General features: G+C 40.8%; 1 protein-coding gene across 1 annotated transcript in view; it reads right to left on the bottom strand.

Annotated features, from left to right (window-relative positions):
* LOC138019990 (E3 ubiquitin-protein ligase AMFR-like) overlaps nucleotides 1-901 on the bottom strand; it is a 16391-nt gene extending 15490 nt beyond the window's left edge. The window contains exons 1-2 of the mRNA XM_068866977.1: nucleotides 621-901; nucleotides 421-513 (exon numbers count right to left, since the gene is read on the bottom strand). Of these exons, the coding sequence (XP_068723078.1) occupies nucleotides 421-513; nucleotides 621-890 (363 nt within the window). The 5' untranslated portion in view covers nucleotides 891-901. The remainder of the gene's footprint in view (nucleotides 1-420; nucleotides 514-620) is intronic.
* Between the last annotated feature and the right edge of the window lie 11599 nt (nucleotides 902-12500).

The following is a 12500-nucleotide window of genomic DNA, read 5'->3' as shown; positions in this document are numbered from 1 at the left end:
TCATGCCAAACTGAAATTAGCCTTAACTAATGGATCAAGAGTAAAATGCTGTCAATTATTAAGCTGGCATGTACCGCATCAATGATCAGCAAATTGACTGCTCAGTGCAGGCGTGCAGATCTTTGTTTGCAAAGTGCATGCCAAATACTCGCAGAAATTACAAAAAGGTTAGAAATTCTAGCGGAAATCAAAGACGCATCGTATTAGAAAAAAGCCAAGCATCACGATGTTACAAAAACGATTTGGCTGCAATGGGTACCCTTTAAACTTTAGCGAGGTGCGCATGGAGAGATTCGAAAAGATACATCGGTCACGATACACCCATCGACATGAAAGTTCCAGTACACGTAATCAATATTAAGCAAATAACTGAATGGGTATTCAGCAGTTAAGCTAAATCATTCAAATACATATTCCAACCTGAAGTTCACGCGCACGGAGATCGCCAAACACAACTCTCTGGATAACTTTCCCGAGCAAAAATAAACAACAGTAAGCCAAGTTCAGGTTCGTCTGAAAAAAACAAGTTTAAGCTTGTACATTGAGAACCACAATTTTGCTTCAAGGACGATCATAAAAATGTGGAACGAAGGTACAGCAGAAAAGACACAAATTCTTACCCAGAAACAAAAGTTATCCTGAGTGATGAACTCGTAGATCTTCGAAAAATCGCTTTCTCCCGAAGCGACAGTCACATTCAAAGTATAAAGAATGGCGGACAGAAACAACAGTACGCTGACAGTCACATACGATTTAAGCGTCGGAAGAGGCATTTGTTCAAGAAATACCAGCGGCATTTTATTATCTGATGCTGGTTCGGGGGAAGAAATGAAATCAAATGTTCGGCAACGACTCCAATTCGAACAAAGCGCGTGATGCTCACTATGCATTTACAACTCAGTACTTTCAATATAAGTGACGTCACATCGCCAAGGTGGACTCTCAAACCCAGTGCTCCTCTAAGGCCCTCACTGTTAGACGCGAACAGTTCAGTCAGGAAAGACCTCATGCATATACCCACCAAGGGTCCCCAACGACGTGAGACACGCTAAATAATTCAGTTTCCCACAATTCAGTCATCCATATAAATTTACCTAATTCATCTATATCTATTTACCTCCATTTATAAAAAAATATCATCATTTGCACCAATATACATTCACTCCTGGTCATTTACCATCATTTACCTTCAATAATATTCATTAACCCTCATATACCTTCATCTACCTTCAATCACATTCATTTACCTTCATTCATGTTCATTTACCCTAATATACCTTCATTCACGTTCATTTACCTTCAGCTAAATTCATTTACTTTCATCTACCTTCAATCATGTTCATTTACCTTAATATACCTTCATTCACTTCCATCTACCTTCAATCACGTTCATTTACCGTCATTTTCCTTCATTTACACCGTTCGTTTACCTCAATATACCTTCATCTACATTCATGTGGGGGAGTCAAGGTGACTCTCGGGAGTCAGGGGGAGTCAGGGTGGTTTAGTGGTCATCAACCGTGCTTCCCACCTCTGCGACCCGGGTTCAACTCTGGCTCGGGTCGTATGTGGACTGAGTTTCAGTATATCTCAATCTGACTCCGAGGGTTTTTCTCCGGGTACTCCGGTTTTCCTCCCTCCTCAAAATCGACTCCTGGCCTATTCCATCAGGCTGTGGTGCTGTGGTGCCGAGGTCACATATGGCTGGTGTTCAGGGGCCGAGCGCCTAGCCGGCAGCACAGCTCCTTCGGTCCGACCTCGTTGAGCTGCGCCCTTAGTAATTCAGTCTCCGACTGCGAGAAAGGGCGATTAGCAGGTCAGATATTATTATTATTATTATTATTATTATTATTATTATTATCAGATATTATTATTTCATTCACGTTCATTTGCATTCATTTACCTCAATATAGATGAATTCACGTTCATTTACCTTCAGTTTCATTCATTTACTTTCATCTACCTTCAATCATGTTCATTTACCTTATTATACCTTCATTCACTTCCATCTACCTTCATTCACGTTCAATTACCTTCATCTACCGCCAGCTACCTTCATCTACGTACCTTCAATCACGTTCATTTGCCGTCATTTTCCTTCATTCATGTTCATTTACCTTAATGTACCTTCATCTACATTCATTCTCGTTCATTTGCATCCACTGATTTACCTTCATTTACATTCATTTACCTTAATACACCTTCATTGACGTTCATTTACCTTCAGCTACATTTATTTTCCTTCATTCATGGTCATCAACTGGCATTCACATTCATCTACCCTCATTTACATTCATTTGCCTTAGTTAATATACCGTTATTCACGTTCATCTACCTTCACTCACGTTTATTTACCTTCATCTACCTCCGTCACCTTCAATCACGTTCATCTACCTTCATCTCGTGACCTTCATCTACCTTCAGTTACCTTCATATACCTTCGTATGCCTTCATTCACGATCATCATACCTTCATTAACATTCATTTACCATTCACGTTCATTTACCTTCTGCTACCTAGATGTCTTTTTATCCGTGTTCATTTATCGTCATTGACCTTCATTCACGTTCATCATCTACCTTCATTTACCTTTATTCACATTCATCTACCTTCATTTACCTTCATCTACCTTAGTCTACCTTCAATCACAATCATCTACATGTACCTTCATTAACCTCAATATACCTTCATTCACGTTCATTGACTTTCATATACCTTCATTTACCTTCATCTGCCTTTATTCACGTTCAGTTAACTACCTTCACGTTCAGTTAGCTTCAAAAATAGGAATTCTCATTCCAAAATAGGAACAAAATAGGAAGCTTTCCTTGGATTATACCCTCTTACGGGGGTCTCAATGGGAGGATAGCTTTCACGACTAAGGTTAGAAAATTTGGCTTTTCACTGCTAATGGTTATTTTTTCCCCGTCACGGTTAACTTACATGAAAAACAAAGAAACGTCCCTCGTTGAAAATGAAATTCTTTTTTTGCTTTTCGGGGTTCTCTATGTTAGTTGGTAGGGTGTTAGTACACATTGAAAAGAATAAGTCATTGGTCATCAGAATGCGACTTACATTTTTGTCAAGACCTCCAACTTCGGGCATGAGAGGATGAGGTAAGAGAACGGGGGTGCTTACCATTTAGCCAAATAATCCGGATGGAATGATCGTTGCATAAAGGTAAGCGATTTTCCGAATTTAATGACCAACCGGATGGGAATGGCGCTTACCATTTTACTACTCTGCATTCCATCCCGCATATTTTCTCGGCCTGGAAACGGAATTATATTCACACAAATGGTAAGGGCATTTCCCGAATTCCATTCCGAACGGAAAAAGAGGACTACCTCTGGAGGTTGTCCACAATTTCCGAAAAGATTTTCCGGAAAATTGCCCTTCCATTTGACCTCAAACCGAAATTTCCGGATTTTTTGGCTAAATGGTAAGCACCCCGGATCCCCCATACACCAATGATAGTTTTTTTTTAAAATCTTATCTTAGCTGCGCAGCTATTTTTAGAGAGGCACCTGATTGGCCAGTTGTAATGACGTAATGAAATTTTAAATATGCGTGGCGTTGGGAACGAGAAATTAAAATATCTTGGAAACCAAAAACAGATTTTTAAAAACTATGATGGGCATGGGAATCCGTTCCCTTACTTCATCTTCTGTTGTTGGTCGTTATTTGGGACTTGTTTTGTCTTGTCAGACAAGCTTAGCGAGATGGAATGTCCACGAGAAGAGCAAAGGAGGTAAAAGGGTATCGAGTGCTCTGAAGTCTCTAAATACTTCGAAACACTCCCTATTCCACTTTTGAAAGTTTAAAAAAAATCACGCTCAATGCTTTTAATTTTTTTCAAGGCTAGCGGTTATTATTTTTTGTTGTCATTTTCACGCCTAACGGTTAACTTTTCTTGACGTGTCACAGCTAACGGTTAACCCCATTGAGACTCTCTCATATATAACAAAGCCAACAACAGCTCTATTCCACAAAGCAATGCCTTATTCAATAACTAACACTTAAAGACAAGATGGCATGCATCCTTCGTAGAAACAAGTGTTAAAACTTAGTGCACAACGGAGGTTGCACCAACGTGACGGATTCATACAAAACTCTGCAAAGTTGCGCAACATGATTCGACAAATAACTCAGAAACGATGCACCGCACAGACCTGGGAATTGGAGAGGAGATCTCTAAACTTGTCTCCTACAACACTTTTTGGGCTTTTTTCATTCGTGTGATAGACATGAAGGTGATGTTCCAGAATTTGTAATGAATGTTACAGGAACTTTTTATAACGTTGCGGTGTTGGGGCAGATCACAGATCTAGAGGCGGTCATGATTGTTACTCCCCACTCTTTGTATCACTTACTTGTTAATCTTTTAAGTTCTAAGTGCTTATTTGTTTTATTTTGTACTTTTCGGCGATAAACGGTCTACAAAACTCGGCTACGCTGTGAAAGGGTCCGTGTAAGACGTACTCATTGAAACATCTGCTGTTTTGGGTCAATGTGGGCTCAGGTATGAATCTCACGTGACAAATGTCCAGTTCATATTAGGAGAGCGAGCGACTTCGACTTAATGTGGTAGGTTTATCATTTTATAAGTGGATTTTGAGGCCATCTTCGTCCACAGAAGCCCCCACGCTGGCATCATTAAGCCGGAATGTGGGTAAAGGCAACCCTTTGAAAGATACCAGAGGTGAGAGATAGTTTCATGCAGACTGGGACGCCTAAAATGTTCTGTTGTAAACATGGCGGTTCACGAGTGAAGTTGTCTCTCTGGCCTTTCTGTGGACGAATTCCAGGACCTACTGACACAATCTGGGCAAGTTTTGAAAGCTAAAACCTTCAATCGATGCGTTATTTTGCTGGTAGGACTGGGTGGCACGACACTTATGAAAAAAACTATGAAATGAGAATCGGGAGTCTTCCCTTGTCATGGAATGGCAGAATTACCCAGAATTCTTTTTGGGCATGAGCCAGGCAACTTAAGAAGCACGAGAGTGGCCCTCATCGAATGGCAGAAGCGCGGCCAGAGGAAAAGATTTCTAGCCAGATACTCAAGAGTAGGCCTGGTGTGTGCTGTTAACGTAGAGTTTGGATTTCTGAACACGTTTTTATCATAGAAAATTCGCGAGAAGGTTGTACTTTCATTTCGCTGTAATCCTCGTGTCAAAGAAACGGTATAGTGTAAATAAGAGAATAACCAGATTTATATTTGCAGATCACCTGTCCTCTTACTACTAAAGTCAAACTCTACGTCTCTATGCAATAAGCAGATTCAAAATGTCCTCATATTACTTCATAAAAGTATGTTGTTGTTTTTTTGGAAAAAAAGGGGTTCTTCTGCTGATATGAAAAATACGTTTTCTCTCCCGTCCTCTTCTTATGCATGATCTTCGAGGAAATTACATTCTGTTCGTCAATAAACCTGGAACAACCAGTTATGGTCTTAGTTCTCTTTTTTCTTACGTATCAGCTAAGTTGCGGAATGAGCTACCTGATTTTATCCGTACCTATGAGTTTACTGGTTTTAAAAGAAAATCCAGGGCCGCATTTTGTACAGCAGCTTTTCTTTTTAATGAATATATCTTTAAATATTATGTATTTAGTAGGTATGTGTATATGCTATGTATTTTAGCTGTAAATATAATGTCTCGAAGATATTAGCTCCTGTAGTTATTCGTAAAAAGCTTATGACTGTATGTATGTTACCTTAAGGAGTGCGCATGCGCACACTTTCTAATCTGCGACTCCAGTGCTTACCATATGACAGATAAAATGACTTTTCTCTTGAATATATAAGCCATCTAATTCTTAGGCTATATTGACAAGGGCGGTTTGGAGCTGTGAGTAGGCGTGGGATTTGTCACATATGGTTTAGGGGCCGACATATCTCTTCCTCAATGCCGTACCGGGAGGCAAGGTCGGTAGCAGAAAGCAGCGAAGGGCCAACTGCGTCCAAAAGCGATCGCACGGGCCGAAATCCCGGGATGACTCGTTTGGTACGACGCTCCAGCGCCGGTGTCTGGAGGTACTGCGTTTTTCTCTCTTGTTCAAACATTCTGTCAGCGCATGCGCAAATGTTCTGGCTCAACGATACCGAGCCTACCAATAAAAATTAACATAATGTTTTTTTTTTTTTTTTTTGGACCAGCAATTGACATTTCAGTTGATTTTATAGGCATAAACGTAACGTAAGAACCGTGCGTGTCTGTTCTTGTCTCAGACAGAGGCGAGAGATGGTTTCATGCAGACTGGGACGCCTAAAATGCTCTGTTGTAAACATGGCGGTTCACGAGTGAAGTTGTCTCTCTGGCCTTTCTGTGGACGAATTCCAGGACCTACTGACACAATCTGGGCAAGTTTTGAAAGCTAAAACCTTCAATCGATGCGTTATTTTGCTGGTAGGACTGGGTGGCACGACACTTATGAAAAAAACTATGAAATGAGAATCGGGAGTCTTTCCTTGTCATGGAATGGCAGAATTACCCAGAATTCTTTTTGGGCATGAGCCAGGCAACTTAAGAAGCACGAGAGTGGCCCTCATCGAATGGCAGAAGCGCGGCCAGAGGAAAAGATTTCTAGCCAGATACTCAAGAGTAGGCCTGGTGTGTGCTGTTAACGTAGAGTTTGGATTTCTGAACACGTTTTTATCATAGAAAATTCGCGAGAAGGTTGTACTTTCATTTCGCTGTAATCCTCGTGTCAAAGAAACGGTATAGTGTAAATAAGAGAATAACCAGATTTATATTTGCAGATCACCTGTCCTCTTACTACTAAAGTCAAACTCTACGTCTCTATGCAATAAGCAGATTCAAAATGTCCTCATATTACTTCATAAAAGTATGTTGTTGTTTTTTTGGAAAAAAAGGGGTTCTTCTGCTGATATGAAAAATACGTTTTCTCTCCCGTCCTCTTCTTATGCATGATCTTCGAGGAAATTACATTCTGTTCGTCAATAAACCTGGAACAACCAGTTATGGTCTTAGTTCTCTTTTTTCTTACGTATCAGCTAAGTTGCGGAATGAGCTACCTGATTTTATCCGTACCTATGAGTTTACTGGTTTTAAAAGAAAATCCAGGGCCGCATTTTGTACAGCAGCTTTTCTTTTTAATGAATATATCTTTAAATATTATGTATTTAGTAGGTATGTGTATATGCTATGTATTTTAGCTGTAAATATAATGTCTCGAAGATATTAGCTCCTGTAGTTATTCGTAAAAAGCTTATGACTGTATGTATGTTACCTTAAGGAGTGCGCATGCGCACACTTTCTAATCTGCGACTCCAGTGCTTACCATATGACAGATAAAATGACTTTTCTCTTGAATATATAAGCCATCTAATTCTTAGGCTATATTGACAAGGGCGGTTTGGAGCTGTGAGTAGGCGTGGGATTTGTCACATATGGTTTAGGGGCCGACATATCTCTTCCTCAATGCCGTACCGGGAGGCAAGGTCGGTAGCAGAAAGCAGCGAAGGGCCAACTGCGTCCAAAAGCGATCGCACGGGCCGAAATCCCGGGATGACTCGTTTGGTACGACGCTCCAGCGCCGGTGTCTGGAGGTACTGCGTTTTTCTCTCTTGTTCAAACATTCTGTCAGCGCATGCGCAAATGTTCTGGCTCAACGATACCGAGCCTACCAATAAAAATTAACATAATGTTTTTTTTTTTTTTTTTGGACCAGCAATTGACATTTCAGTTGATTTTATAGGCATAAACGTAACGTAAGAACCGTGCGTGTCTGTTCTTGTCTCAGACAGAGGCGAGAGATGGTTTCATGCAGACTGGGACGCCTAAAATGCTCTGTTGTAAACATGGCGGTTCACGAGTGAAGTTGTCTCTCTGGCCTTTCTGTGGACGAATTCCAGGACCTACTGACACAATCTGGGCAAGTTTTGAAAGCTAAAACCTTCAATCGATGCGTTATTTTGCTGGTAGGACTGGGTGGCACGACACTTATGAAAAAAACTATGAAATGAGAATCGGGAGTCTTCCCTTGTCATGGAATGGCAGAATTACCCAGAATTCTTTTTGGGCATGAGCCAGGCAACTTAAGAAGCACGAGAGTGGCCCTCATCGAATGGCAGAAGCGCGGCCAGAGGAAAAGATTTCTAGCCAGATACTCAAGAGTAGGCCTGGTGTGTGCTGTTAACGTAGAGTTTGGATTTCTGAACACGTTTTTATCATAGAAAATTCGCGAGAAGGTTGTACTTTCATTTCGCTGTAATCCTCGTGTCAAAGAAACGGTATAGTGTAAATAAGAGAATAACCAGATTTATATTTGCAGATCACCTGTCCTCTTACTACTAAAGTCAAACTCTACGTCTCTATGCAATAAGCAGATTCAAAATGTCCTCATATTACTTCATAAAAGTATGTTGTTGTTTTTTTGGAAAAAAAGGGGTTCTTCTGCTGATATGAAAAATACGTTTTCTCTCCCGTCCTCTTCTTATGCATGATCTTCGAGGAAATTACATTCTGTTCGTCAATAAACCTGGAACAACCAGTTATGGTCTTAGTTCTCTTTTTTCTTACGTATCAGCTAAGTTGCGGAATGAGCTACCTGATTTTATCCGTACCTATGAGTTTACTGGTTTTAAAAGAAAATCCAGGGCCGCATTTTGTACAGCAGCTTTTCTTTTTAATGAATATATCTTTAAATATTATGTATTTAGTAGGTATGTGTATATGCTATGTATTTTAGCTGTAAATATAATGTCTCGAAGATATTAGCTCCTGTAGTTATTCGTAAAAAGCTTATGACTGTATGTATGTTACCTTAAGGAGTGCGCATGCGCACACTTTCTAATCTGCGACTCCAGTGCTTACCATATGACAGATAAAATGACTTTTCTCTTGAATATATAAGCCATCTAATTCTTAGGCTATATTGACAAGGGCGGTTTGGAGCTGTGAGTAGGCGTGGGATTTGTCACATATGGTTTAGGGGCCGACATATCTCTTCCTCAATGCCGTACCGGGAGGCAAGGTCGGTAGCAGAAAGCAGCGAAGGGCCAACTGCGTCCAAAAGCGATCGCACGGGCCGAAATCCCGGGATGACTCGTTTGGTACGACGCTCCAGCGCCGGTGTCTGGAGGTACTGCGTTTTTCTCTCTTGTTCAAACATTCTGTCAGCGCATGCGCAAATGTTCTGGCTCAACGATACCGAGCCTACCAATAAAAATTAACATAATGTTTTTTTTTTTTTTTTTTGGACCAGCAATTGACATTTCAGTTGATTTTATAGGCATAAACGTAACGTAAGAACCGTGCGTGTCTGTTCTTGTCTCAGACAGAGGCGAGAGATGGTTTCATGCAGACTGGGACGCCTAAAATGCTCTGTTGTAAACATGGCGGTTCACGAGTGAAGTTGTCTCTCTGGCCTTTCTGTGGACGAATTCCAGGACCTACTGACACAATCTGGGCAAGTTTTGAAAGCTAAAACCTTCAATCGATGCGTTATTTTGCTGGTAGGACTGGGTGGCACGACACTTATGAAAAAAACTATGAAATGAGAATCGGGAGTCTTTCCTTGTCATGGAATGGCAGAATTACCCAGAATTCTTTTTGGGCATGAGCCAGGCAACTTAAGAAGCACGAGAGTGGCCCTCATCGAATGGCAGAAGCGCGGCCAGAGGAAAAGATTTCTAGCCAGATACTCAAGAGTAGGCCTGGTGTGTGCTGTTAACGTAGAGTTTGGATTTCTGAACACGTTTTTATCATAGAAAATTCGCGAGAAGGTTGTACTTTCATTTCGCTGTAATCCTCGTGTCAAAGAAACGGTATAGTGTAAATAAGAGAATAACCAGATTTATATTTGCAGATCACCTGTCCTCTTACTACTAAAGTCAAACTCTACGTCTCTATGCAATAAGCAGATTCAAAATGTCCTCATATTACTTCATAAAAGTATGTTGTTGTTTTTTTGGAAAAAAAGGGGTTCTTCTGCTGATATGAAAAATACGTTTTCTCTCCCGTCCTCTTCTTATGCATGATCTTCGAGGAAATTACATTCTGTTCGTCAATAAACCTGGAACAACCAGTTATGGTCTTAGTTCTCTTTTTTCTTACGTATCAGCTAAGTTGCGGAATGAGCTACCTGATTTTATCCGTACCTATGAGTTTACTGGTTTTAAAAGAAAATCCAGGGCCGCATTTTGTACAGCAGCTTTTCTTTTTAATGAATATATCTTTAAATATTATGTATTTAGTAGGTATGTGTATATGCTATGTATTTTAGCTGTAAATATAATGTCTCGAAGATATTAGCTCCTGTAGTTATTCGTAAAAAGCTTATGACTGTATGTATGTTACCTTAAGGAGTGCGCATGCGCACACTTTCTAATCTGCGACTCCAGTGCTTACCATATGACAGATAAAATGACTTTTCTCTTGAATATATAAGCCATCTAATTCTTAGGCTATATTGACAAGGGCGGTTTGGAGCTGTGAGTAGGCGTGGGATTTGTCACATATGGTTTAGGGGCCGACATATCTCTTCCTCAATGCCGTACCGGGAGGCAAGGTCGGTAGCAGAAAGCAGCGAAGGGCCAACTGCGTCCAAAAGCGATCGCACGGGCCGAAATCCCGGGATGACTCGTTTGGTACGACGCTCCAGCGCCGGTGTCTGGAGGTACTGCGTTTTTCTCTCTTGTTCAAACATTCTGTCAGCGCATGCGCAAATGTTCTGGCTCAACGATACCGAGCCTACCAATAAAAATTAACATAATGTTTTTTTTTTTTTTTTTTGGACCAGCAATTGACATTTCAGTTGATTTTATAGGCATAAACGTAACGTAAGAACCGTGCGTGTCTGTTCTTGTCTCAGACAGAGGCGAGAGATGGTTTCATGCAGACTGGGACGCCTAAAATGCTCTGTTGTAAACATGGCGGTTCACGAGTGAAGTTGTCTCTCTGGCCTTTCTGTGGACGAATTCCAGGACCTACTGACACAATCTGGGCAAGTTTTGAAAGCTAAAACCTTCAATCGATGCGTTATTTTGCTGGTAGGACTGGGTGGCACGACACTTATGAAAAAAACTATGAAATGAGAATCGGGAGTCTTCCCTTGTCATGGAATGGCAGAATTACCCAGAATTCTTTTTGGGCATGAGCCAGGCAACTTAAGAAGCACGAGAGTGGCCCTCATCGAATGGCAGAAGCGCGGCCAGAGGAAAAGATTTCTAGCCAGATACTCAAGAGTAGGCCTGGTGTGTGCTGTTAACGTAGAGTTTGGATTTCTGAACACGTTTTTATCATAGAAAATTCGCGAGAAGGTTGTACTTTCATTTCGCTGTAATCCTCGTGTCAAAGAAACGGTATAGTGTAAATAAGAGAATAACCAGATTTATATTTGCAGATCACCTGTCCTCTTACTACTAAAGTCAAACTCTACGTCTCTATGCAATAAGCAGATTCAAAATGTCCTCATATTACTTCATAAAAGTATGTTGTTGTTTTTTTGGAAAAAAAGGGGTTCTTCTGCTGATATGAAAAATACGTTTTCTCTCCCGTCCTCTTCTTATGCATGATCTTCGAGGAAATTACATTCTGTTCGTCAATAAACCTGGAACAACCAGTTATGGTCTTAGTTCTCTTTTTTCTTACGTATCAGCTAAGTTGCGGAATGAGCTACCTGATTTTATCCGTACCTATGAGTTTACTGGTTTTAAAAGAAAATCCAGGGCCGCATTTTGTACAGCAGCTTTTCTTTTTAATGAATATATCTTTAAATATTATGTATTTAGTAGGTATGTGTATATGCTATGTATTTTAGCTGTAAATATAATGTCTCGAAGATATTAGCTCCTGTAGTTATTCGTAAAAAGCTTATGACTGTATGTATGTTACCTTAAGGAGTGCGCATGCGCACACTTTCTAATCTGCGACTCCAGTGCTTACCATATGACAGATAAAATGACTTTTCTCTTGAATATATAAGCCATCTAATTCTTAGGCTATATTGACAAGGGCGGTTTGGAGCTGTGAGTAGGCGTGGGATTTGTCACATATGGTTTAGGGGCCGACATATCTCTTCCTCAATGCCGTACCGGGAGGCAAGGTCGGTAGCAGAAAGCAGCGAAGGGCCAACTGCGTCCAAAAGCGATCGCACGGGCCGAAATCCCGGGATGACTCGTTTGGTACGACGCTCCAGCGCCGGTGTCTGGAGGTACTGCGTTTTTCTCTCTTGTTCAAACATTCTGTCAGCGCATGCGCAAATGTTCTGGCTCAACGATACCGAGCCTACCAATAAAAATTAACGTAATGTTTTTTTTTTTTTTTTTTGGACCAGCAATTGACATTTCAGTTGATTTTATAGGCATAAACGTAACGTAAGAACCGTGCGTGTCTGTTCTTGTCTCAGACAGAGGCGAGAGATGGTTTCATGCAGACTGGGACGCCTAAAATGCTCTGTTGTAAACATGGCGGTTCACGAGTGAAGTTGTCTCTCTGGCCTTTCTGTGGACGAATTCCAGGACCTACTGACAC

The sequence above is a fragment of the Montipora capricornis genome, chromosome 10 (genome assembly GCF_036669925.1).
Source record: "Montipora capricornis isolate CH-2021 chromosome 10, ASM3666992v2, whole genome shotgun sequence".
Lineage (NCBI taxonomy): Eukaryota > Metazoa > Cnidaria > Anthozoa > Scleractinia > Acroporidae > Montipora > Montipora capricornis.
Note: the sequence above shows the minus strand (reverse complement) of the source record. Positions and strands in the feature narration are given on the sequence as shown.